This window comes from Amblyomma americanum, chromosome 4 (assembly GCF_052857255.1).
Source record: "Amblyomma americanum isolate KBUSLIRL-KWMA chromosome 4, ASM5285725v1, whole genome shotgun sequence".
In the NCBI taxonomy this organism is placed as follows: Eukaryota; Metazoa; Arthropoda; class Arachnida; order Ixodida; family Ixodidae; genus Amblyomma; species Amblyomma americanum.
The window spans coordinates 130,169,484-130,196,541 of record NC_135500.1 but is presented as its reverse complement, the minus strand read 5'-3'; the positions used below and the strand labels follow the sequence as shown (position 1 = coordinate 130,196,541).

Below are 27,058 nucleotides of genomic sequence, written 5' to 3'. Positions count from 1 at the left end.
TTAACCGTCCTTATCGCATGCATAGTAACAAGGAGCTCGAGCCCCCTAGGAATCCTTAGCACTTGAAACGGAACTTTGGTTCCCCAGAAACTGAGGCGGCTTAGTCTACCTAGACCTTACTGTGTCCCTGTTTGTTTTACGTGGTTTTCGTTTAGGTTGTTTCTCTCAAATACAGCGCGTGCCCTTGAAATGATCCGTTGGTCCGCGCCGTTGCAACGAAGCTGGTCTAGATAGCTTTGGCGGTAGCAGGTGAGCAGCGGAGACAGCTAGCCGCTGCTCGAATGCAGTGTTCTTTACCGAGGTGCTGAATTTCCGGCGATAATAGATGTTTTTTAGCATACCGGAGACGTACTAGCGGAGACGTATACCGGTTTACCGGACGCCTCCTGCGAATGCGCAGTGGTGCAGGTGGGACAGCCACTGCGCGTGCGCAGGAGGGGTCCGTAAACCGGTATACGTCTCCTCTAGTACGTCTCCGGTATGCTAAAAACGTCTAATGAAAGACGAGAACTATGGACGAAATAGGGCCGATGTTAAGGCTTCGTTTCGTCCTCCGTGAAACAAAAACTATGGTGTGGAATGGCTCATGCAACCAAAATAAAAAAATTAAATGGCGCGAATATCGAATGGTCGTGTGCTGTGCAATGTCAGCGCACGTCAAAGAAACCTAGGTGGTCGAAATTTCCGGAGCCCTTCACTACGACGTTCCTCATAGCCTGAGTCGCTTTGGGACGTTAAACCCCCATAAACCAACCGACGAGTATCGAAGGAAACAGCGAATGTCCTTGCAAGAAACATCATGAGGACGTCGGATCGGAAAAAAACGGACCTCTGGAAACTACCAGGCGCGCACAATCCCGCGCGCTTATGCGTTGGAAAAAGTAAGCCGCTGATGTAACGCGTGCAATAGGCGTGAAGGGCTGTGTGTCCCCACGGGCGCTTGAGAGACGCCGGCGTCACAGGTCGTCCGCGTTTAGCATGGCACGTTCCGAGTTTTACGAGCAGTACAGTTAGTCAACAGCTGGCCCGAAAGGCGCAATACGAAGGTATATAAGACGCACGAGTCCTGCGGTTCTTCAGCGACGGCATATCGTCAAACGCGTAAACTCGACAAAGCCCGGGCAGGCTTCGTCACTACGGCAGTCCGTGGGAGCCAGTGTGGCGGCATGTGCGGCAGACGAATGAAACATGTGGCGAAAAGACGCTGCCTGCTTCGCGAGTTTTCCGAACGCTTAAACAATGCAGTTACTGTAAGAGCAGCGACGCTCGAAGCGTTAACTGAAAATTCCCTCAAGCACAGCCCCAGATCCCTATTTCTGCACCTCTTCTCACAGCCGCAGTTGGAAAACTCCGCCGATTTCTGAAAAGCGAGACAATTTGTGCCCTTGAATTTCCCCGAACCTTCCTGAAAATTCCTGTTTCCTCAAGTTTCCTGAATAAAAAAAAAAAGAGGAAAATTCTTCAAATGTAACATCGCCGTGTATTAGTGAGAACCAGAGTTTTCCTTTTTCTGCTTCAAATAGTTATTTGCGCTGACAAATAATATACAAGACTATTATTGTAAGTCTAATGAAAAAGAAACGGAACCGCGTTAACGTGCACTGACATCGCACAGCACACGGGCGCCTTAGCGTTTTTCCTCCATAAAAACGCAGCCGCCGCGGTCTTTATGGAGGAAAAACGCTAAGGCGCCCGTGTGCTGTGCGATGTCAGTGCACGTTAAAGATCCCCAGGTGGTCGAAATTATTCCGGAGCCGTATACTACGGCAGCTCTTTCTTCCTTTCTTCTTTCACTCCCTCCTTTACCCCTTCCCTTACGGCGCGGTTCAGGTGTCCAGCGATATATGAGGCAGATACTGCGCCATTGCCTTTCCCCAAAAAACCAATTATTATTATTATTATTATTATTATTATTATTATTATTATTATTATTATTATTATTATTATTATTATTATTATTATTATTATAACCGTGTGACTTGAGACATGAACAAGAAGTACTTTGGTTTGCTCTACTTGGTTCATAGCTGTAGTTGATGTCAGGACGGCACAAAAGGGACAAGGACAAGAGAAGGCACAAGACATGACTTGGGGCAGAGAAGTGAACGGCGTACAGCTTGTACCATTCGTCAACGTGTCGGACCAAAACTGGCCCGATTCTTGATAGTACTGCAACAGCGCGACAGACGGTGACGAGATAAACGTGGTTCTTGTAAACCAGCGCGACGGCTCGAAGCCAAACAGAAAGGGTCAAAACACAGCGCTGTGGCAGACCGAAAACTTCTTTCGGCGCTGTGTTCTGTCCCTTTCTGTTTGGCTTCGAGCCGATGCGCTGGTTTACAAGAACCATGTCTGACCAACTCGCCCCCCAGTTCATGTTCATGGGATAAACATGGCGCCATGTTCATGGGATAAACATGGCGCCATGTTAGTCATGCCTCCTTCTTTACTCCCGCCTTTTGCGCTGTTGCAGCCTGAATTCTGACCAAATCGCCAGCTTTTTGCCCTCAAGCAATACCTTTTAACTCACATCGGAATTGAATTAAATAGATTGTTCTTTTCTACACATGCAATGTTGTCTCCCATGTCACTTCTACCCGCAAGTGTCATCCCCGCTCAGAACCCATGCGAAAACACTTTATTTCTTAACCGGGGATTAACGTTATACCAAGCTCTTCGATGAGGAAAAGAAAAATCAGTTCACTCGCAGCCGATCGGCCAGAACGCGGTGTAAAGATCACATCTGAGACGCGCTCGTTCCTTAAAGAGACGGCGCAAACACCAGCCGCGGTCGGCCGGGTGTTTTACTGCCGCGCGCGGTTTACGTGACCGCGCAAGGTGAATCGCACGGCGTGTAAATAGCGGAGCAGCTTATAAATTTTACTCGCGGTGTTTTGTCAACTGATGCTCCTCCGTTTAATTGCTCTCTCAACCTTGACAAGGCCAACGTCGAGAGCCTCGCAGAGCGTTCACATAAAATACCGCAAGAACGCTGCCAGAGGCGGAGATTAGACACTGAGCCTTCACGTATGCGCGGGAAAGACGATGCGAAAAAAAAAATGTCCCGCCTTCATGACACGGTGCAATCACTCAGTGAAAACGGCAGCCACTGCCCGCGTGAGAAACAACAAAATTTCGCAAATCGGCAGGCTTCAGTGACGCCGTGAGCCAACAACAAAACTAAGAGCGTCAGCTACGGACGATGATCGGTGCCTTCACGCCGCCCCTGACTCGGTTAGCCCTCCCGTGGGGCATCCCCATTCTTACGTGACGCGTGGCGCGTGAACGTCGAGTCCTATTATTTATCGATTTCACACATTCCCAGAGCCGCAGGCATAAGCGACAGCACTGTCTCGTAATGCAACAGCGAAGGTTTAGCGAAACAACAAATGACTATTAAAATCTACAGGTATACAGTCTTGGTCAAAAGTCTTAAGGCCACAGCGTTCAACTTCAGCGAAATGAATGTTGCTAGAATGCCCCCTGTTGCGGGTCATTCAAAACACAAGTCAAGCAAGAAGCTTCTCTACCGCAAGGCGAAACCTTCCGCTAGCATTTCAAGGTCATTCAGTCTTTAATGTTGCCGTAATGGCTCTGTTATGCGGCTGAAGCGGAAAGCTTTTGGCCTTAAGACTTTTGATCAAGACTGTACAGCTTCTGCAGGTAGTACGTGGTTTCAGTCAACAGTTGTGCCAAGCAATATGGCGGTTTAGCATTGCCAAGCACGAAATACAGTGCGGAGGCAGGTTTTCTCCGGTGGACACCACCGCCGCGTGCCTGAAAGCGCGATTGAGGTGTCCTTAACCTTCCTTTCCTTCCGTGACTTTTGCGCACAGATGGCAGTTGATGAGGACGGACAACCTGCAATGCACAGCGCGATGCGTGTGTTGCAGTTTGACACGAGGCGTGATCGGCTGCGCCGATAGCATGGCGCTCTCGTACAGTGGCCAGCGAAGCTTATCTGTCCGCGCCGCCGCGGGTTCGAAACCGAGTCGAGGCAGTATTTATTCTATTTCTTCGCCCTCAAGGTCAGAGACGCCACAAGATTCATTCTTAGTTGGGTTTGACCCTGCGAAGTAGAGCTTTCGCACTAAAAACGGCGTGGCAGCCAGGACTTTATGCCAATTTCAAGACCGCAATGTATACAGTCGTGAGCATATGAAAGGAAACAGTTTCAATATTCCTTTACTGATTGCTTCACAATTACTTTTGACAAGCACTTTTTTTTTTCAGTTTTCCTACGGTTTTCCTCTTGACACATGCTATCCAAAAGTCACTCAAATTTAGTAGAGAAATAACTAGAAAATTAGTAGTTTTGTGCAAAAAGATTGTCCCCTGTCATATTGCTCACGACTGCACAAGATGAGACAAATAACGCTGCCGAATGATGAGCTCTAAATGAATTACAATGGTAAATTTTACCTGACGGCGAACAACTGGCGGGGATACGGTGGGCGCAGCTGGCAAAGGACAGGGTTAATTGGAGAGACATGGGAGGCCTTTGCCCTGCAGCGGCCGTAGTCGGGCTGATGATGATGATGAACTAAACGAGATATCTTACGGTGGGATGGCAAAGACTCAAGGCCAAGCTCAATTTTCCTGCTTGATAAGATTGCCGTCCTTTCGTAATTGAAAAATAAAAATAAAGCAACAGGATTATTTCGTGCAACCTCTGAATAAAGTAGACACCTATGGAGGAACATTTTTCAATACCGACGCAATGATGGCCGAATCAAGGCAAAAGTGTAGACAGACCACACTCACGACAGCAGCGGACCTTGTTCTTGACTGGACAGGAACGCCATCAAGCCAGTGTCGACCCTAGCTTCTTTGTACACATTTTTCGCGCGAAGGGGTGGTTTAAACACGCCTTATTCGTGAGCTTTTTTTTTTCGTATCGCCGCAATACGTTGTGTCAGAAACAATGAAATAAAATGCCGGCATTGAACACACTCCAACGCACATATCCCCCTACTGAAGCGCCGGCACTATAACCGACTTAATTGTGTGATAGAACACATTGGGAAAGCAGCGGCGGCTGCGTTTTTATGGAGGAAAAACGCTAAGGCGCCCGTGTGCTGTGCGATGTCAGTGCACGTTAAAGATCCCCAGGTGGTCGAAATTATTCCGGAGCCCTCCACTACGGACCTATTTGTTCCTCTCTTCTTTCACTCCCTCCTTCATCCCTTCCCTTACGGCGCGGTTCAGGTGTCCAACGATATATGAGACAGATACTGCGCCATTTCCTTTCCACCAAAAACCAATTTATTAAACAGACAAGCACCAAAATATCCAGGACACACACGCATCAGTGCATGATTTAAAATCAGATCAAAAGCGACAATCGCGCGCTGCATGCACCGTGCGAAGTCTTGTAAACGACAAGCCAGCAGTACACAGGGTAAGCGAAAGCCCCGGAGACCGCAGCGTTAACGACGGATCTGTCGCCGTCATATTGCCGCGACAGCACACGACTTCATGGCCTGTGGCAACGAGACAGCTACTTCTAAATCTCTCTAGTTATTAGGAGGTACATCTGGTATATCCAGAAGGTCCTGCTCCAGCAGACAGAAAACAAGTCCGCACCAGTTTCTTTACTTTGTTTATTTTCGCCGCGAAGATCCTCGACCGCGACTAAAAAGGCCTTATCTCGCGTTTAGTCGCAACAGCACACGTAGCGTCGGCGGCACCTGGAGGTTTTCGCGACTGACTTCAAGGTGGCGTTAGCGCAGCGACAGCGGTGACCAGTAGGGTGACCTTGAAAACAGAAGCCAGCAGATGCGGGACATGTTCACCGCCGAGAGAAATCGCTGGACACACCGACGTTCGTGGAGTACAGGACGGCTACAGATAAATTAAGACGGAGCCATTCTTCGACACCTTCTCAAACCTTCTGGGGGATGCGGTTTGCTTTTCGAGGCAACAGGGGCTGGGTGTAATGAGAATGAAACATTTGCTGCTACTAACTTATTCAGTGAACGCGTAAACGTTATTCACGCGTTAAACGAAAATAAAACGAAAGTATTAACTTGCAGGCCGAAACAGCACATCATTATTTTGCAAGAAAATTGGCACAACTAACAGACAGTATAGGTAGAATCATATTCTTTCCTAACTTGTTCTGTACAGCACCCTCTTTTATTCATATCTTAAGCACTAACTATCAATTGGTAAGGGAAAACCGCGTTTCTCTAACCTGCAGCGTATCCATTAACTAAAATATAAGTACGCTAACTACTTCTGCAAGGAACCACATAGATCACCTAGCACAGGTCTGTTCCACAAGTCCCGCATAACCAAATTACTTAATCCACATAAATATGGACTAACTATCAGATTTAAATCTTGACATGGAGAAAAGTACCCCTTATCTACGAAATATAGCTGAATTACAGCGTAAAATAACGCATTATTAAAAACGATCTCCGAAAGAACGGGTTAACTGTGCCAGCGACCCGCCTCAGTTCTGGTAGACAGCAGTTGTGTTATATATCTTCCCTCTTCAATGCTTAACAAATCGGAAACATAAATATACACGTCTGCTCCTATCATGACGTTCAACTTATGTATTCCTCAATGTGTGACATGCAGCGAACAAATTTTGTTTTTTCGCATCTATTGTGTGTTTCGCGCGCTATTCTGCGTGTGAATATTCTATGTATTACCTCCGCTGCTGTCAGATTGGATTGGAAAACATTTAATTCGTCAGAAAAGGCAGAATGCAGACGATCCGTGCTAAGTCGCTATCAGTCCACGGCTGACAGCGACCTGGGTAGCCCATTCAATGACCCGGGTTCGAACTCCCAAGTCTGAGCTGACCAACACGGCCTCCCACTGCTCGAGAGTAGGAACCTGTATTAGAGATTTCGGGGGCGGCTCCTCTTTACGTTTCCACAATAGGTGATCATAAGTGGCTAAATCACCACATAATTTACATGCAGGGTCGTATTCACCGGGGTAGAATTTTGACAACAGGTAAGGCATCATGAAGGATCGCGTCTGGAGTCGCCTCCAAGTGGTCTCCTGCTCCTTATTAAAGGCTTTGTCTGGAGGAGGGAATATCCTCCTTTCAAGTTTAAAATGATTAGTAATATCGTGAAAAGATGATAGGCCGTCCTTCGAAAAACTCTCAGCAACGACAGCGTCCCCTGCTCGGCGTCCCTGCTGCTGTCAGAAAGACTGGATTAGAGGGCCAGGCAAGTAGCCCGCCGGCAGAAAGGAACAGCGCGGACACAGACGAATGATTCAAACATGCTCTTTATGCTCCCCATGGCAAGTTTTTTTTTTTTTTGCTGCAGCCGTTTCATGCACTTGTTTAGACATAAAAATAAATATTGCACTTAAAGTTAAAAGAGACTGAAGGATCGGTCGAGGACCGTGACACAGTGGTTTATACCCAGCGAGCGGATGCTGCGGGAACAGTGGAATCGACGAACACACGTTGCGAGCTCTCTGCTAGGTGACAATTATCATCACCTCAACATAAATAGGATGCTATGCTAATTTATACAACTATATCTACGGTCTTCAGGAGGCGTTGCTGCCACCTACCCCTGCACCAGTGGAGAGAATAGCACTGGTGCACGAGGTGCACCCCGTGGCCACAACTATAGCGCTTCGCTTAGCTGCAGAAATGCAGGGAGGGATACAGCGGAGTGCGCGTACCCATATCTGTCAGAAGGGCGCAACCTATACGGTGCTAACCGGTTTTAAGTACGTACAGTATATACTTACAGTGCAGCAGAAATGTGTCCTCTCTTGATGAGCCTTACCCGCCGCGGTGGCTCAGTGGTTAGGGCGCTCGACTACTGATCCGGAGCTCCCGGGTTCGAACCCGACCGCGGCGGCTGCGTTTTTATGGAGGAGAAACGCTAAGGCGCCCGTGTGCTGTGCGATGTCAGTGCACGTTAAAGATCCCCAGGTGGTCGAAATTATTCCGGAGCCCTCCACTACGGCACCTCTTCTTCCTTTCTTCTTTCACTCCCTCCTTTATCCCTTCCCTTACGGCGCGGTTCAGGTGTCCAACGATATATGAGACAGATACTGCGCCATTTCCATTCCCCCAAAACCAATTATTATTATTATCTTGATGAGCCTGTGGGAAGCGCTACCAATAGTTGCGATTGATCTAAAGTGGCCTATTGCTGATTGTCATTCGCGAAGGGTGCACCCGACCTGGCCTTTCCGAAAAAAGTTATTTCCCTCGCATTCACGGATTCCTCACTACGGCAGCAGTCGCGGGCCAAAGGGGGCAAAGTCATGCGGCGGCGTTCGGGTGCATATGTTGCGCGGTCTTTGCACTCCCCGCTCAGCTTCAGGCGTGAACTACCACAACCGAATGAACGGCCGTTTACCGCGTTTACACCTTTTGCCTAAATCGCGACATTCAGCGAGAGATACATAGCGTAAACATTGTCACTCTTTCTAAATGTCTGCTTCTCCCTAACCCCTCTTCCTCATAAATTCTTCCCTCATTGAACGACCGGTCATAGTGTTCATCCACTGCGACATTGATACCACTGCGCCTTTCCTAAAAATAACTGCTAATAACACCTACGAAGATGCACACTCCGGGTTCGGCAGATCGAGGATGCTCGTGCCTCGCGTTATGCTTTGAATGAAGCGGGAGGCGTCACCACTGCTGCCTTAATAGATACCCGCATTACCCAGGAGACGTATACCGGTTTACCGGACCCCACTTGCGCATGCGCAGTGACATTGTTGGAGTGAGGGGGAGCCACTGCGCGTGCGCAGACGGCGCCCGGTAAACCGGTATACGTCTCCGGTATGCTAAAAACGTCTACTGCTGCCTTTCTAGATACCCGCATTACCCAGCATGCAGTAAAGGTCGTCAATGTTATGCGTATGAAATGTGTGGCCTTTTGCGGGGAGCGCCCCCAAGCGCGTGCTCGTTGTGTTCAACCCGCCGCATGCTCTCACCTTCCGGCTACGTGCAGCTTCCGAGAGGCTTTCCCAAACGTTTGGTGGCGTGTCTTACGACAGTGCGTCCCACATGGTGACGATGAAGGTTTCGCGAAGCGATCGGGGTGGGTGCAGTGCGATGGACACGTGATCACGGAACGGGGTTATAAGCGGGTAACGGTTGTGCACTGTCAGCGCAGTTGCGCTTCGTGAGCGGCAGAAGCTGTCTCATAAGGGGGCGCTCTCGTTGCAAAAGGGGAATGATTCGCAGAAAGGAAACCTTTGCAAGTCTACACAGGCGCATAATGGATATCAGTGGCTGTTCACTACCATTAGCCATTGCTACTCGGCGATTCACCATAATTGTTTATTTAAGCGATATACTGCCAACATTTGCGCTCGAATATTGCTGCGAACACTTCTATAGCCACGTATCAACATACTGCGTCGGGGGATGGGGGTATGCCATCATCATCGCTGCGACACGTGTCTCTATCAATCTTTCCTCTCGCGTCTCTTTCAACTCTCTTCCGTCTGCACGTGGCAACAATTGTGACTCAGCTGGACAAAGACCGACAGGCCCGTATACACTTTCCTTTTCATTCATCACAGCAGCAGCGACGGCATATGCCCCACCGGTATTTATTTCCTTAAAGCTAGCTTTCATACGCGGGACGCCCTGAATAATTTTCAAAGATGTAAAAGATAAAAAAGGACCATGAGGTACAATGAAAAACAAACACTCAACAACAGTGAGCAATACGTACACAATACTGAGCTTCAGAAAAAAAAACTAATAATAACAAGCCCAGATAAATACGATGCCGTGCAATTTTTCGCGAAATCCTGCAACATGTTTACGACCCCAATTAGCTTTATACCTCAAACGAGCAGCGAAGCGTTATGGGCGGCTTTGTAACTGCCACAACTGCAAAACAGAATATGCATTAGGAGGCGCTGCTTTTAATGAATTTTTTTAATAAAACGGGATAAGGTGGCGGCAGCTGACACAGGTAGGGTTAGTTGGATGTATATATGGCAGATGTTCTTGACATGCAGTGGACGTAATCAAGTTTATGATGATGACAATGATGATGTAGTAAAAAACGCTTTGAAAACAGAGCGGTGTCTCTTCACAAAGCACGGGGCTGCACTTTGTGCCGACACCACAACGGAAACACCGGAAGATGGTATACGCCCCACCTAAAGCTTCCGAGAATTCTGCCAATTATTTTCACCCGCCACCACACCGGGCGAAGCAGCCGCGCATTTCATGTTACGCCCGTGTTTTCCACGTCTCAAAAAAAAAAAAGAACGCTATACCGATACTCACGTGTAACGTGCTTAACAGGGCCCCTTTACAAGTGACGACAGGCGCGCGCGCACACACACACAGCTTTGCATTGACAACACATGTAGTCAATGAACCCCACCGCCACAGCCATCCTACACAGGTGGTTACGGTGTGGGTGGAGGCGCTAGTGCAGATCAGCCAGAAAAAGCCCAGACAACACCAATTTCCACGAGCAATTTATGCTTTTTGTACATTTCTCTTCCACTTTAATAATTGGTTTTTGGGGAAAGGAAATGGCGCAGTATCTGTCTCACATATGGTTGGACGCCAGAACCGCGCCGTAAGGGAAGGAATAAGGCAGGAGTGAAAGAAGAAAGGAAGAGAGAGGTGCCGTAGTGGAGGGCTCCGGAATAATTTCGACCACCTGGGGATCTTTAACGTGCACTGACATCGCACAGCACACGGGCGCCTTAGCGTTTTGCCTCCATCGAAACGCAGCCGCCGCGGTCGGGTTCGAACCCGCGGGTACTCCGGATCAGTAGCCGAGTGCCCTAACCACTGAGCCACCGCGGCGGGTCCACCTTTCCTTCCTTTTGACCCAGTCATCGAGGCGACCTTGAACATGCGTGCGCAATATCGCGGTGTCGGTGCCCCGTACTCACTCGTGCTGCAAAGCAAACACGCACCTCTCAGGACCCCCAACGTGCCAGGGGTACGGATAGGGAATGCGAGGGCAAATAGGACGAACACTTCTTTGATCCCCTCCGGCAGAACCGTGACGAGGCCGCTGGTCACAGTGCGGATAGGGGGGGAGGGGGGCGGGAATAAAGCGACACAGAAGAGTGCGAACCAGAGCTATTTGATCGCACATATTGCGAAACCGCCAAGCACCATCCTTTAACAAATGAGTAACTGGTCGGTTCGAAATCTATACACAAACGGTCGCGGGCGGGCCCCTGGGGGGCAGCTAATCAGTGAAGCGCTCATAAGCGTTAACCAATCAGCGCTGCCGCAATCTTGTTTCGCGCCACTTACAATTATTACGTTCCAACTGGCTCAATTATTCGTGTCACTCATCAAGAACCAGTATATGCCTTCTCAACCCCGGATACCCCGCCGGCTCTGATCTGGCTGAACTTCCTATACATCCTCTTTTCAATTTTATTAATGGGATGTTTTCATCGCAATAATAAAATGCGACAAAAAAAATGTGACGCCGAACATAAAGTTCGCTCACAGGCTGGAGTGAAGTGACGTCACCAGACGCTATAATTCCCATTGGCTTGAGGAAGTGTCGTCACCTTATCAGAATTGACGTCACTTCCGGCAAAGGCCTCAACTACTACTAATGGCGTCGCTTTGCCAATACATAAGGTAATCAGATGTATCCGCGAATATTTTCATACATCGAACTGCCAATGTTTTCCCTCGGTTCTAACCCCACACATTCGCATTTCCACGGGCGTCTTTCCCCTGAGACGCGCCGGTGGCGCCGGCTAAGGCAACTTCTGAGCCCTTGGCTCCCCAATGAACTGCCACTGAGGACTGGGGGGAGGACAGCTCGGTCTGTAGACGCCGGAGTTTCCGCAGCGGGTGCGGGCTCAACAGACTCACCGAGCCCCGTGGGCAGGAGCGTGTCGTCGTGCAGGTCGGCCAGCGTCATGGACAGCGGCCAGCTGAGCTGCGGGTGCGCCGCCGCGAAGTGCGCGCTGCGCCACGAAGGAATGGCCAGACTGCCCCCGCCGCCCGGGTGGTGGTCGTCCATGCCTGCGCCCGAGAAGGGAATGAATGGTCAGGCGTCATCCGAACACGGGTCCGAGATGAAAAGAATCCCTGATGAACACACGGCAGACACTTTTCAGAGTTCGTTAAGTCGCCTTTCCCACGCTGCGAAGTTCTGGACTGGTGCGCGTAATGTCCCTCACAGAAAAAATAATTACATACTCCATTTCATAAAACACGCAAGTTACGTATGTATATTCAGCTTTGAAAATTTGCAGCTCCGCCTATTAGATGGACATGCAACACTGAGGTGAAGAGGACTGTGCATCTACAGAAGGGCTACATTTAGAGCAGGCCAAACATACTGTGCCCGTTTCAGTGATCCATTCGCGCGCAAACACAGCGCGCTCTAAAGTTACCCGCCCTCCAGCGCCAGCTGCATTTTACCCCCCCCCCCCCCCCCCCCCACCCCCCATTAGCCGAATTCCTTTTAGTTTTAAACTGGTCAGTGCGTGAGGCCAAGTCGGAGCCGTAGGCGGTGCTAGTACACGCTAACTGGGATTTAGCTTCGCTTAAAAACTGCTTTCGGAAGCCGCCAAAGCGGACTAAGCTTTGCGGCACATGCATCTCCCGAGACGCCAGCAAAAACAAACGCAAAAACCCGGATGCCCGAGTAAAAAACGACAATGGTGAACGAGCGGAAATGGCTATTAACAGGACGCGTTTTGACATATGCCGCAGCCCTATGGCCTGACCACGAAAGAAGTGGATAAACGAAGGACAGCATTAGACGCGATGGATTATAAATCACGTGTTTAGTTCCACCTCGATGGCACTAGATAAACAACGAACCACCTTATCAGTCTCTACAATGTAAGTGATAATGGCAAGGCGGCAATAGCCCGCACACGCCGAAACACTTTCAACGAGGCGGAAGAACCCCAAGCAGCACAGGTCATCGGCCCAATATTGCAACAGGATGGTTTCATCCGGGTCCTTTGTAGGGCCAGCTTTGCCAAAGCAGTTCCAATGTTGGTTCTTGTGCACGGCAAACGAATGTAAGTACGTCAGAGCCGCATGAAAACGGTCCAGGGCGTGCGAAGCCATAAGATGTAACCATGTAACATAAGATGTAACCATTATGTACACAAATTGTTACATCTTGTGGATTTAGGAGAAGGCCGAGATTATACATGTTGGTTGTGCTCTGTACAAATAGAGCAAATGTTGTCCAGGTCACCTCGACATTGTCCCTGTGTTCGAAAGTCACGTGACGTAGCCGCGGGAGAGAATCAGGAGGACCGCCATGGGCCAGCTTTGCGCGGGACAGCCGCGCAAGCAGCGAATATGACCCCGAAGTCATGCCTTGGCAGTAGCGCAAACCAAACAAAACAGAGCGGTTCGAACGCAAGGCATGGGTAAAGTTCTTGGGCGACCGGCGCTCACTGATCGGTCTTTAGAACTTTCTGGTGGAGATCGCGCCGACAGTTGTAAACCCACGAAACGCATAGGCTGCTTATACTGCGGCTCCGTGGGAAACGCATTCGGCTATAGACGTCCCGTTGAAATCGCTGCCCGGGCCCCAACAGGGGGTAGTCATCATGGGACATGCATTGCTAGTTATGGCTACCAAGCAGGTGTGAAACCGAGGAGGGGAGCAGGCATAAAATCAAGATGAATTTGAGCGAGTTGGTGCGCATTCACTGTGCGTCCACAGCGCTCAAAAAGGCGGGATGGAGCGGAAATAGCAGAAGCGCTACACAAATGGTTACATCTTGTAACCATTTGTAACCACACAACACACACACACACACACACACACACACACACACACACACACACACACACACACACACACACACACACACACACACACACCACACACACACATATATATATAATATATATATATATATATATATATATATAGTATATATATATATATATATATATATATATTAGCAGACAAGGTACAGGAAATGAGGGATCCCATCGGCGGCATGGTTGTTTTTTCTTCTGCTTTATAAGTAATCTTCTTTAAGCGATTGATTAATCCAAGTATTATTATCCACTGATTTAGCACTACACATTAAAAAAACCATTCCCCTATGCACCTTGCTTTCGGTGACTGTTGGCTCCCTTCATAGGTGTGTGTGTATATATATATATATATATATATATATATATATATATATATATATATATATATATATATATATATATATATATATATATATATATATATATATATATAGTAAACAATTTATATAGGGACTACTCATGTACATTATAGGATGCACACATACGCACTGGGAAACATGCATTAGCAATCCTCGTGTGACCTTGTCTAATAAGGAAGAGGGGCATCTCGCCTCCCACGTGTCACTGGCATAATCGTTCCGGCTGCGTTCAGTTTTCGTTTCCCGCTGCATATATACGTGCACTGTTCCCAGCAGTAAATTCACTTCATAGTAGTCAGCGCTTGTCCACGTCTCCGTTCCGACAGTCCTTGATGCGTTGTTGACGCACTACAGGGTTAGGATGGGCGACGCCGAAACTGGGTAGGACTAACTGAAATGAATGAACCCACGTCCTTTGTCCTGCAAAGGACGGAGCCTGAGAGATTACGGTGGCGACATGGAAGGAGGCACGCTAGTAAGTCGCGCGAGGTCATACACACGCAGTCACTGTAAGGCCGCACAACTCTGATCGTCAACCCTTGCGAGACGACGAAAGGTAAGCACTTGACCAAGAGAAAAACCGCAGCGCGTAATGCGAACCTGGTGAGACACGAGATCGATTCTCATACGCTCTTAGAGCAACAGAACTTGCGCGCAAGTCTGCACACACAACCGCACGCCTACAAGGAAAAATCTACCACAGCTTGCTCTATAGCATGTGGAGGAAAGTCCGCTACCGACAGACGCAATTTATGCGCCTCAGAAAGAAAGAAAGCAGCTGGCCCCGGTACGAATACTGGAACGCGCAAACAGCGACCGAGTGCAGTGCCGCAAGGGTTTGAAAACGGTGGAGTCGAGAGCTCGTTTCCACCCGCAGCGTCAACCCTGCGAGGAAGGAACGCCGCTTCCGGTATCACAGCTATGCAACCGCACTCCTTGCGCCGACCGAGAGCCTCCCCGCTTGCCACATCCGCTCCCCTCAAACGCGCGCCTTGCTGCCCACTTGCACAACAGCGGCAATAGGCTGGCCAGGACTGAAGCGATAAGCAAGAAGAAAAGGGCGCTGGTGATTCTGATCGGCATGCCAGCCCGCGCTGGCAGTATCAGCAGCAGAGGCACACATTTGTCTCGCACCCGCGCCCCGTCGCCCGAAACAGAAGAGGCGGCTTCACCCCCCCCCCCCCCCTCCACCTCCCCGCACCCCTCTCTCTCTCTCTCTTTCTGCAGCAGGCCGCAAACAGGAGCGAACGCGGCAACACAGAGGGTGAGAGAAGTCCGCCAGTTGCGTGCGCAACGGTCAAGACCATCCTAACCGTAGAAGGCACGATGACCCCACAAAGGAAATCAAATTCAGCCAACAAGAGGCACATCCAAGGACACTCTTGTACAAATACAGGCTGTGATGCGGTGACCGCGGGTGACTGGAAGCGTGCGCGCTGACGGGATAGCCTAGAGGTGGCAGGAGTGGTGGTGGGCAAGGTGCGCCCTGATGCCTAGCGGGGCGAGCCAAACGAAGGGGAGGCATATACTGCCGGAGTAGGGCCTATTCAACAAACGACAAGAGCAGAGTATCACATTTTTGGTTGACGAGGTAATCTCTCATGCTCTCAAATCTCTCAAATACCATCGGATACACAAATCGCAAACTGCGAAAGTCAGTGGCAGACCAGCTACAGAGCAGCTGGGACCGAGAGGCCCGTTCGCTGCACCATGCACCTCTACGAAAACTGGTTGACTTCGACGATGAAATTATGCTCAGATTGCGCACCGGCATTTCGGTAAGACTCTTGGTTTTTTTTTTTTTAATACTGCATCCTACAGCTCGCCATGATAGCAAAATGAAGATGAGTGACTCCGCCTGCCCAGCTCCCACTCCCAACGTGGCTTAATTAAAAACACGACGTCATAACTGAACACTCCCGAGACTGTTTTGCCTGAGAAGCCCGCTTTTAGGTACCACGCTACGGGAGCGGCCTTCCCCGGCACTTCGTCGAATAAATGACCACGCCCAACGCTACAGGGCGACGCAACTGAACGAGATCGGAGGCGCTACGAACGGTTGACAAGAGCTTTGTCCGAATCTCTCAGCCACCACAGCGCCTGATACGCGTATTATCCTTCGTTCGCTTCAGATAACAGATTGCAGCCACACTGCACACCTCGTTCGCAGTGGCACAGGCTGGGCGCACGCGGAGGTCACACCACACCAGCCCCTGCATGGTCGCTCGGAACCAATCCGGGGCTAGCATATAACGCGCCTTCAAACCATCACATTACACTGCTGCTGGCGGCCAAGCGTCCGGTATAGGCAAATAAACAAATGATGGTCGATTTGCGTAGTTAGACCAAATGCGAATTAGGTGCGCTCGCAGATCGGGTCTTCCCTTCGGCTCCGGTGTTCGGATCCATTGTTCACGGATGGAAGCTGTTCGGATAGCGATAATGGGCTCCCATATATGCGGAACTGGTCACACTCTGCCTTACATGCACAGATCCCTGGGACTACTCCTGCGCAGTGGCGGAACGGTTGAGCGATGCGCCACTGCCATGCTATGGCAGGTGCTGCCATCGGTGGGACTTGGGTTGCTTGGGTTTAGACGCAGGTTTCTCTTCCCGAGCAAGCTCTCGCGATTAATTGATCTGACACCTGCCAGCAGGACACACACACACACCTGGCAGGTTGCCCACCGCACGGTGGGCAGGTGACCAGCCTGCCACTATAAACAAAACAAGGCTTCAGAAAACGAACAACCAGACAGACAAACACACAACGGCGAAATGCGCGGAACTTCCCACAAGTGCTGACGCACTAAAAAAACTGCCCCCCTCCTCCGTCAAGAAGGTCCTCGGCTCTGCTGGCCTCGTCTATCTCCCGCTCGGCAACAGCAGCAGCAACCAACTCTTGGGGCAGGAAGAAGCAGTCATAACAGAGACGACGGGCTGCTGACCCGGAGAAGCGTTCCGTCGCTGCTGCTTCTTTTTTTATTGTTATTATTATTGTTGTTGTTATTTCAAGTGCCGCCCGTCGCTGCACGGAAGCACGGCGCGCGCGGATGCAGCCAGCACCGAGAGGCTCTTCATCCAGCAACCTCCCCCCCCCCCCCCCCACCCCCTCGCCTGCTCGGCCGCTCCCCCGGATGCGCTGATCGTGAACTTCCTCGGCGCTGGTCAACTTGATCGGCGCCCGCGACAACCAAGAAGAGACGGGCCGCAACAAGGCCTCCTCGGTGCGAAACAGGAAAGGAGCCGTGGCCGGGGGCGAGGAGAAAGGAAGCAACAACTTGGCTGCACTCCCCGTCCCCTCCCCCTGCCACCCGCTTCTCGACGACGGTGCAAGCGCAAGAGGGGCCCCCGGCCGATCCCGGATCTGGCTCGCCGGCGTTTCGCCATAAACGGCGCCCGGATTTCTCCGTCTCTTCCCCTTCTATTTACTCTCTCCCTCTGTATCTCTCTCCGCCGCAGCCAGTGTGCAAAACGGCAGAAGCGCGCGCCTGCGCGTAGCCGCGAAGCTGCGGAAATTCCTACGTCCGGGCCGCTGGCGCGCTGCCGCGGCGTCAAGGTGGTACTGCAAGAACTGCAAGTCCGCCCGGACAGCCGCTTACTGCTTTCCTTTTCTATTTGCTTTTCTCTAGTCTCCCGCTTCGAAAGCACTGGGAGTCAGTTTCCCGTAGAACAGCAGTAAGTATCGAACAAGACGTCTGGCTCACAATAAATCACAAACAAGGTCGTTCCTGTCATCTGGCGGAAGTTCCAATCCCGCATCTTACCTGATCGATCAGCGGTCTTCTCGTTTCATGCAGATCAACCGGCATTGTACGCGAAGGTCTTAGGAATTCTGCGGAGTACGCGCATTGATGCACGTAATTGAGAGCTCTTGCTTAGCACATCCTTCCACCTGCCAAGATATAAAATAAGGCCGCCGCCCGAGTCAAGCCTGGAGTACACCGCCGCATTCGGAGTCCCCACATACCTGCTCCGGGGACCTGGCGTCTCGTTTGCTCAGTGGTCAGTCAGGGCGTTCGGATTCTCGGCGGAGGCGAAATTCGAAATGGCCCCAGCGTTGTACGACGTCAGTGCAAGCTGAACAACACCGGGTGGCCGAAATTAGTTCCGAGCCCTCCAATGCACACCTTTCACTTCCTCTTTCATCACTTTCCTCACGGCGCGGCTGAGGAATGTCCACCGTGAGTGCGGCTATTACTGCGCCTTTCCTCATTAACGCACACATTAGCACGTTTGCACCGGGTTTCACGCCGATGCCAACATCTCGCGGCGACCCTATAGCGAGTTCTCGAGCCGCCGCCATGAATGGGACCAGCCTGCACGCAACGCGGGGCTGCATGCGGGAAGCGCCGCGCGGGCATCTATCGCGGTGCGAGCAAGAGGGCCGATCGGAACAACCGGGCATGAAGATCGAGCCTCGCCCACATCCGGAACACCATCACGAGGGCGAGGAGGAGCGGGCGAGTCCCAGCGTTGCCGCCGCCCCGTGCCAGGGGGCAACGGTCCAGATTCGCGCCGCCACATCACAGAGAGCACAGAGCGACGCCTTTGTTCCCTCCGGGACGCACACGACCGCCTGTCGTGGATGTAGCGACGCTGCAACGTCTCCTCGTTATAGGGTAACGCGAGAGCCAAATACCACCCGACGCGAGTCGTGTACGGAGGATGAAACTGTACTACTCAGGTTGCAGCGACTCGAGGGGTGAAGCGCCAGACCGCAAACAAGGCCCGGAAAATTTCTATTTCCGAGGGCAGGTGTTTGGACGCGACAGCACTCCACTCCATAGTTGAAGTAAAAGTTAACGGTACGGCGCCCCGCTACAGTATGTTTAAAAGCAGTATATATCCCTGTGAGGGAGGTGACCAGTGACGCATTGCCGTCGTGCACACATCGGCGTCGACTGCATCCGGAAAGAGGAACTGCTCTGGCGACCCTGAGGGTCACCATGAACCCGATACCTGGCTAACTATAGTCGGATGCAAGTCGGGAAAAAAAACGGCTTTTTCTCATCAAAGGACCCCCTTCCAGCCAATGGCGTCGGCCGATTTCATGAAAATGCTAGCGTGAGTAGCGGGACTATGCATGAAGAGGACTTTACCCTTTCATCTGCAACTCCCTGCATTGCGCTAGCGCGAGTAGCGGGACATGCATGGAGACGACTATACCCTTTCATCTGCAACTCCCTGCAATGCCACGCTAGCGAGTTCATGAGAATCGACCGACGCCATTAGCTGGAAAGGGGGGAAAAGGGGGGGTCCTTTGATGGGGAAAAGCCGCTTTTTTCTTGACTTGTATCCGACTATAGTTTCCGACGTCGTCCCCCGCATACCGCAAGCTGTGCAGACTGCATGACGATAGGCTTAGCACCAGGCTGCACAAGTACGTGCAAAGACGAAAGTGGTATTTAATGCGTTAGCATTAGAGGCCCCACTGTGAATAAAAAGGAGAAGATTACAGAGATGAAGCTGAGGAAAGCAGCATGTAAGGATTTTCAGTAATTCCATTTCACAAAGTCGTGTGCAAAACTGTTCCCTGCTCTGTACATATGTGACAGCCCTATGTGCTTGAGCGTATACATGTAGGAGTGTACTATCACGGCCAAATGTTTACAGGACGCGAGTGTGCGGGAAAAAAGTCGTTCGGCGCAGTCACGTAACCAAGTCGCCTGAAATCCGTCAAGGTGAAGAAGGCACGAGCACGCCAACTGCTGGCGATTGGGTCGCGACGTAGAGCTGCAATGAACTTTTTTTCTCCGAAGATGCGTCCCGTATATTTTGATAGCGATAGTACAGTTGTCCGCACACTTGTCTAGAGCGCTCGAAAGGTGCGCTCTCTTGCGCATTTATGACAATCGCTGCCTGACAGACCCGACACAGCTTTTTCAGTATATGAGAACACGATCCATGGCAATAAGCAGGCACAGTAAAGTTTTGTTTCGAGCCCGAAGCTGTCAATATCTCAGTGCTGTTAATTTGTAGCGACATGGGAGAGTACTTTGTCCTGCAATGGTCATAATGATGCTGCTGCTGCTGCTGCTGCTGCTGATGTTGATGATGCTTTGTAATGTTTGAGCCCTGTCAAGGGTGATGCCCCAGGCCATTAGTGGGAGGCAGAAGCGGGTGGATACCTCTTAATTAGTTGTGGGTGTATTGGCGCCGTAGTTGTCTCAACGCCACCTTGAGCTGCGGGAGGAGGGGGGTTCGACTCCTTTCGCCCGGACACCCACCGGCCAGCAAAGGGTGCAAGCGTCCCCCCGTTGGAGCCTCGGTACCTCGGGGTGCGAGCCAACGCATGGGGGGGAAGCTCGCTAACGTCGACTCGATCCCAGTGCACAAGCGTGTCCCGGGCGAACAAGGCTCTTCGTATATGATTCGATAACGCAAGTATGCTACCTGGTGCGACCTTGTGCGGACGACTGTGTGTGTTTCAGGGAAGCCCGCCGCGAATTTTTGAAACAGGGCTTTTGAAGTAAAGCGAATGTTTTCGAGACATATTAACAGCAGTGTTGGTGGACGTGAGGAAAACAGGCGGATCGTGTTAACTAGTCAGGTGACTAACTAAATTCTAATGGTTAACTTTTCCACTACCACGAATAGGCGCCCGATTGCAATTAAATTTGTACGCGACAGTTACAGTAATAGCCACATGAGCTTACGAATCTCGAAAGAGCAATTACCCTCGCCGCTGTTCCTCAACTAATTTGGCCACTTCTTGCGCCATTCGAAAGCCGCGCGCCCGCAGGGAGCTCAAAGCGGCGCCAATCAAACCACGTCACTCCGTGAGCCACGTTCGAGGCGACCATCTCAGCATCGCCCGCGCTGGAACAGTGAAGTGACAAGGAGCACCGCAGCACGGGCGGGGCAGAGACTGTCGCGTGATGCATGCGTCACGGAGTGGCGCGATTAGGTTGACGCCGCTTTGCGCTGCCGCAAGGCGCGCGGCTGGTTCTCGAATGGCGTGAGAAGTGGCCCAAACTAGTTGGGCCTCAGCAGTGGGGGTAATTGCGTTTCCGAAATACTAAACACTGATAGCGCTATTACTAACGACCTGCTACAAATCTCTAATTGCAATCGGGCGCTTATTGGTAATAGTTAGAAAGTTCAGTTCGAGCTTAGTTCTTCACTTGACTAGTTATTCCGATTCACCCGGTTTGTGGCGCCCGCCAACCGCGGTATTACTAATAATAATAATAATAATAATAATAATAATAATAATAATAATAATAATAATAATAATAATAATAATAATAATTGGTTTTTGGGGAAAGGAAAATGGCGCAGTATCTGTCTCATATCTTTGGACACCTGAACCGCGCCGTAAGGGAAGGGATAAAGGAGGGAGTGAAAGAAGAAAGGAAGAATAGGTGCCGTAGTGGAGGGCTCCGGAATAATTTCGACCACCTGGGGATCTTTAACGTGCACTGACATCGCACAGCACACGGGCGCCTTAGCGTTATTACTATGCCACAAAAAGCTTTTTTTTTACCTAAGAAACCCTAACTTTAAAAACATTAGTGGCGGGCTCCCTTGAAACACATGGTTATGTCAATATGGTTCCCACGGTAACGTGAGGTTGTAGCAGCCGCAATGAAGTCTGGAAAGTCGCTGCCTGCACTTCTAGGCGTTGGATGTACCACCCAAATTGCATCGTGTGTGTGGTGTGTGTGTGTGTGTGTGTGTGTGTGTGTGTGTGTGTGTTGTGTGTGTGTGTGTGTGTGTGTGTGTGTGTGTGTGTGTGTGTGTGTGTGTGTGTGTGTGTGTGTGTGTGTGTGTGTGTGTGTGTGTGTGTGTGTGTGTGTGTGTGTGTGTGTGTGTGTGTGTGTGTGTGTGTGTGTGTGTGGTGTGTGTGTGTGTGTGTGTGTGTGTGTGTGTGTGTGTGTGTGTGTGTGTGTGTGTGTGTGTGTGTGTGTGTGTTGTGTGTGTGTGTGTGTGTGTGTGTGTGTGTGTGTGTGTGTGTGTGTGTGTGTGTGTGTGTGTGTGTGTGTGTGTGTGTGTGTGTGTGTGTGTGTGTGTGTGTGTGTGTGTGTGTGGTGTGTGTGTGTGTGTGTGTGTGTGTGTGTGTGTGTGTGTGTGTTGTGTGTGGTGTGTGTGTGTGTGTGTGTGTGTGTGTGTGTGTGTGTGTGTGTGTGTGTGTGTGTGTGTGTGTGTGTGTGTGTGTGTGTGTGTGTGTGTGTGTGTGTGTGTGTGTGCGTGCGTGCGTGCGTGCGTGCGTGCGTGCGTGCGTGCGTGCGTGCGTGCGTGTTCTGCACAATCGACAAAATGGATATTGAAATGACAAAAAGTCAATCAACAAGAACTAGTCAATAATTCTGAGCGTCATTCAACTACATGACTTTAGTCGTATTGATTTAAGATTCATTGATCCTGTTGAGACAATTCAACGAAACCGGAACAAAAAGAAAACACCAAGTTTTGTAAGGGCCTTGCACATCCAGAAAGCTCCTGCTAACCATAATACACAGGTCCCTAAACGGATGGGTTCATCTCCTTTCGCTCACCAAAGTCGCACTATGTTCTTTGACATAGATCTACTACGCATGCACATGAGAAAACCATTTGAAGCTGCGCAATACTGTAATGGAAACACTTAACGGGTGGGAAAACTTTCCCCGTAGCCTCCACTTTCCTCCAAAAAACCCTCAAGAAATAATCGGGAACAAGAGATGCGCAAAAATGATACACACACCACCGTTCTTGACCACCTACGGCATCAGTACATTAACGCTGTTGCGGAAAACAGGCACCGCCGTTAATAGCTCCAAGAGCACAACCAATATGTACTCAGACCCACGAGGGCAGAAGCGGTGGAGCCTCACTGACACACACAAACTTGCGAAATAAAGGCGGCCAGGACGCGCTACACCAGCGGCCGTGTATTAGAACTTCCTCGTGTACTATAGATAGGAACACAGGCTTAAGCCATTTCTAAATGAATGAAGATAGAAGAAAGGAGGAGGGGGGGGGGGGAAGGGCGTCCTTGTCTCGTTAAGAGCACCATTACGTAGCGAGCGAAAAATCAGCCGCCTCACTTTTTCTCCGCCATTTACATGGAGCGCGCAATGCTGAGTCAATTATTGCTGCTCAACTCCCGAGCGCGCAGCACACAAACGGCTGGCTCCGGTCCAGAGGAAGCCGGCCATCCTCCATTAAGTCGGCCGGGACTTTGGCGAAAGACGTCAGCGCAACCACCAATAGCAGGAAGCGGCGCAGTAGGCAAATTTTTGTTTGTTTTGCTTTCTCTTCCAGGGAAGTCGTCCCAATGCGCCGGGGCTGTAGGGCGCGCAGGCTCGCGCTGGGCGGCTAACCATTCGCGTGCAACTCGGCAAACAAGTTGGCAAGCGCGGAAGGCTAGAAACAAAACAACTCGTTCGCGGAATCCGAAATGCATAGCGCGAAATAGAGGAAAGCTGAAGTGTACAGCAGCTTCAATGCCAAAAAAATGGAAGTGCCGATTTGAACACAAGATACGAATGCTGCCGTTACTTATGCTGGAAATTGCTAACGGGGGTTATCCAGAAAAAGCTACTTAGAACACCGGAAAAGGTGTACCCGCCGCGGTGGACCAGTGATTAGAGCGCTCGGCTACTGAGCCGGAGTACAAGGGTTCGAACCGAGCTCGCGGCCTCATTTTGAAGGAGGCGAAACGCAAAAGGCGTCCGTGTGCTTTGCGATGTCAGTGCAAGACCCACAGGTGGTCGAAATCATGCCTAACTCCCCACTACGGAGTCCCTCATAACTGAGTCGCTTTGGGGTGTCAAAACCCGTAAAACCCAAAGAAGTGTGATATTCGACCATAATCGTGGATTAGGCACGTTAAAAGCGGACACTGTAAGTCATCCGCTATTGACAGCTACGCACTCTCCTCTTCCAGAGTTAGAGCGGGTGATAAGGGACGGGGGGCATCTGAAGGCATTCCCCCGAATTTGCCAGGACCGCGGCACTTACCGCCATGGTCGAGGTTTGAATTCAAGTAGCACCCGCAACTGTTGATCGAAATGATCGCGGAATTCACCGCTTATGAGGGTAGAGGTAAGCATTCACCTGTTCAGTTTACTTTCCGTTAGCTGGGGACCGTTGTTTCTATGGGGCACACCTACGACGGAGTCTAGCAACACACCTCGCGACATGTGCTCAGACAGCGCTGCCACTCCAGCCTCAATCGTCAACTTGCACGGCTTCGACCTCAAATCCTTTTCTGCAACTCCAGAGGCACTGCGGCGAACTAATATGGGCCAAATCATAGTTAAATTTTATGCGGCTGGTGCCAATGTAGCACTAGGGTAAGGAGCAGGCACATATCCTGGAAGTGGTGACTGCCCGAAATCCAGCTCAACCTTGCTCCCCAATGCTATATTATCTTGCCATTGCTCTTGTGGCGACTTGCGTACCCCAGCACCTCCCTAACCCCATCGGTATAACAAATTACTTAAGCCCATCCCGGAAAAAAGATCCTCGCTACGTGCTTGCATGCTAGGGGGCGACCCAGGGCGCACATGATTGGGGTAGTACGCCATGTTCCTGCGCCACGGCAGGTAAGAGAGAACAACCTTCTTACCGCAGCAGCAACGCAGACAGGGACTTGCGAGTGCTTTAGACCTTAAAGTGCAAATCTTCGTCGACGAACGCAGCCAGCAATGCAACAAGCGCATGGAAAGATATCAACCGCACAGATACGGGGTAGCGTTCGCCCCCTCGGACCTTTCATTAACCACAACAACGAAAAAGAATAAGACAAAAGCCGGTCAGGGACGGTTCAGCCACGAAAGAAAACCACGTCTCTCGAGTCGAGTTTCTGCCGACTAACCTCCGCTAGCGACAGGAGGGGGGCAGACGTCGCGCCTTTTCTAGCGGCACCGGCTGGCTCATTACTTCTGCCTTTTCCCGCATTCGTGTCATCCAACGAACCGCACCGGCAACAATGGACGATTCCCAGAAGCGTCTCGGGGAAGCCACCCCGGCGTCCAGTGCCCGCCCTCGCGCCCAAGGCGGAGAAAAGAGCGGGCGGCAGCAGCAAGCCGGAGAGCGGCGCTACGCTGCGCCCTTGAGGAGGCTCACTTCCTTCCCTCGAAGGCGTCCGGCGCCGCAGAAACAGCGGGCGCCCTCGACCGCGCCTCCCCACATGAGCCCAAGCCGGCGATCGCCACCAAGCAACGCCAACAGCGAAGACAGCGAGACGACGTGGACGAAGAGGTAGTTTCCTGGTCCCGCCGCAGCAGCAGCAGAGGAGAGGAGGTCACTTTCCTACGCGTGCGACAACGCAAGCAGCAGCCGCAACGGCGGTGCTGTATGGCGGCGGGGACCTTGTCCTTGACGAATAGGAAGGAAAATGTTCGGAGCGAGACACTAACTACCGCGCGAGGCCTTTTTCTTTCCGCGAGGCCCGCCCACAAATCACCGCCAAACAATGGCACCAACGCCACCCGAGGAGCTGCGCCACACTACCTTCCTTTCCTCGATGCACCTCAATTACGAGCGCCGTCCATAACGGCCAGTGCCCGTGTTTTGGCCATATGTATGCCCCAAAGCTATGGATGGCTTTACACGGGAGGTGGCGCGGTCGAACGCGTTTCGGCGCCCCCGAGAAGCAGATATGGGCCACAAAGAAGCCATCCGCATTTCTACCGAGAACTGTCCGTCCACTGCGCGCCACACATCACTGCGTGTGCGACTAGGAGGGGGAGCCAGCCGGAAAGAGACGCGCGCCCGCTGGCGCCCTTGGAACTGGGGACACAACGGCAGCGCTTCCTTCCTCCAGGAAAGGCGGCCGCCGTGCACGACACCGCGTGCAGCGCCCCAGGAGGAAGGAAAAAAAAGGCGCCGTTTCCTGGTGCGCGTCCCTGGACCCGTGTGTGTGTGTCTTCTCTTTCGGCTAGGCCGAGCGGGTCACGCGATGCACGCCAGTGCAAGAAATTCAACATCGCCTCTCCTCTTTGAAGAGGAGGCGAAAGTCGACAGACTTTCTAAGGGATACCGAACCAGCTACCTCGGAGGAAGACAGGGGAGACAAGACACCACCTTGCGTCCGTCACAGACTTCCCTGTCTACTTTGTTTTTTCATTCTTTCAGTTTTGGTGACCATCACTCCTGGCAGGGGCTTGAAAACCGCACGCCATTGTGCGTTTAAATTAGGAGCGCTGTGACGCGTGTGGAGGAAGTACTTTCTTTGTTTCGTTTTCCCGCAACGAAAATGTCAACAGGCCACAGCTTCGTGCCTTTCCTTATATACGTTTTTTTTCTACGCTGTTCACCACCACATGGCAAGCCTGCCTCCTACTCCTTTGTTTTATTTAATTTGACGAATACACTCCATTCTGAGAGACAGGACAAAAGGTTGGAAACGGCAGCCCGACTGCAAGGTCCTGCACCAGTATCGCACCGATACAGCCCCGCAGTACCGCCTAACAACAATACAGCCGACACCCTGGGCGTAAAGTCGGGCCAAGCTGCAGCACCACTCGATGCCGCCGTAAGCTGACAGAGGTTTCGACGACCGCCTACAGCACAGCTCGGCCCTTCTTTGCTCGACGTCGATGCATGCGCGTGACGAATCTCCACTGATATCGATTGTGAACCAGAAATGAAGAAAATAAATATATAAAAACCAAACGACGCCCGCACAGAGGCGCACGCGAATCTCCGGACGCTGGCCGCGCCGAGGCATCTAAGCAAGAATAATGGCCGCGGGGGCCCCCGCGCCAGGGGTGCCGGAGGAAGGAAGTGGCGGCCAGCAGCGACGCGACGCCGCCGAACAACGCGGCCGAAGCGGCTATCTCCCGCCGCCGTCCGGTTGCGCGCAGCGTGGAAGCCCACCACGAGTGGGGAAGCCTGGGGGGGGAGTGACGAGGAGGAAGGACAGGAAGCGGCGGCGCGCAGGACTGCCGCCGCTTTGCCGCTCGCTCGGCGGCGCATGTTGCCCCCCTCTCTCTTACCCGCGCGC

The 27,058-nt window shown here is 51.4% G+C and overlaps 1 protein-coding gene across 1 annotated transcript in view; it reads right to left on the bottom strand.

Annotated features, from left to right (window-relative positions):
• Positions 1-27,058, bottom strand: part of aop (ETS variant transcription factor anterior open) — a 135,413-nt gene that overhangs the window by 34,514 nt on the left and 73,841 nt on the right. Inside the window, exon 2 of the mRNA XM_077661724.1 lies at positions 11,831-11,983. Within this exon, the coding sequence (XP_077517850.1) occupies positions 11,831-11,981 (151 nt within the window). The 5' untranslated portion in view covers positions 11,982-11,983. The remainder of the gene's footprint in view (positions 1-11,830; positions 11,984-27,058) is intronic.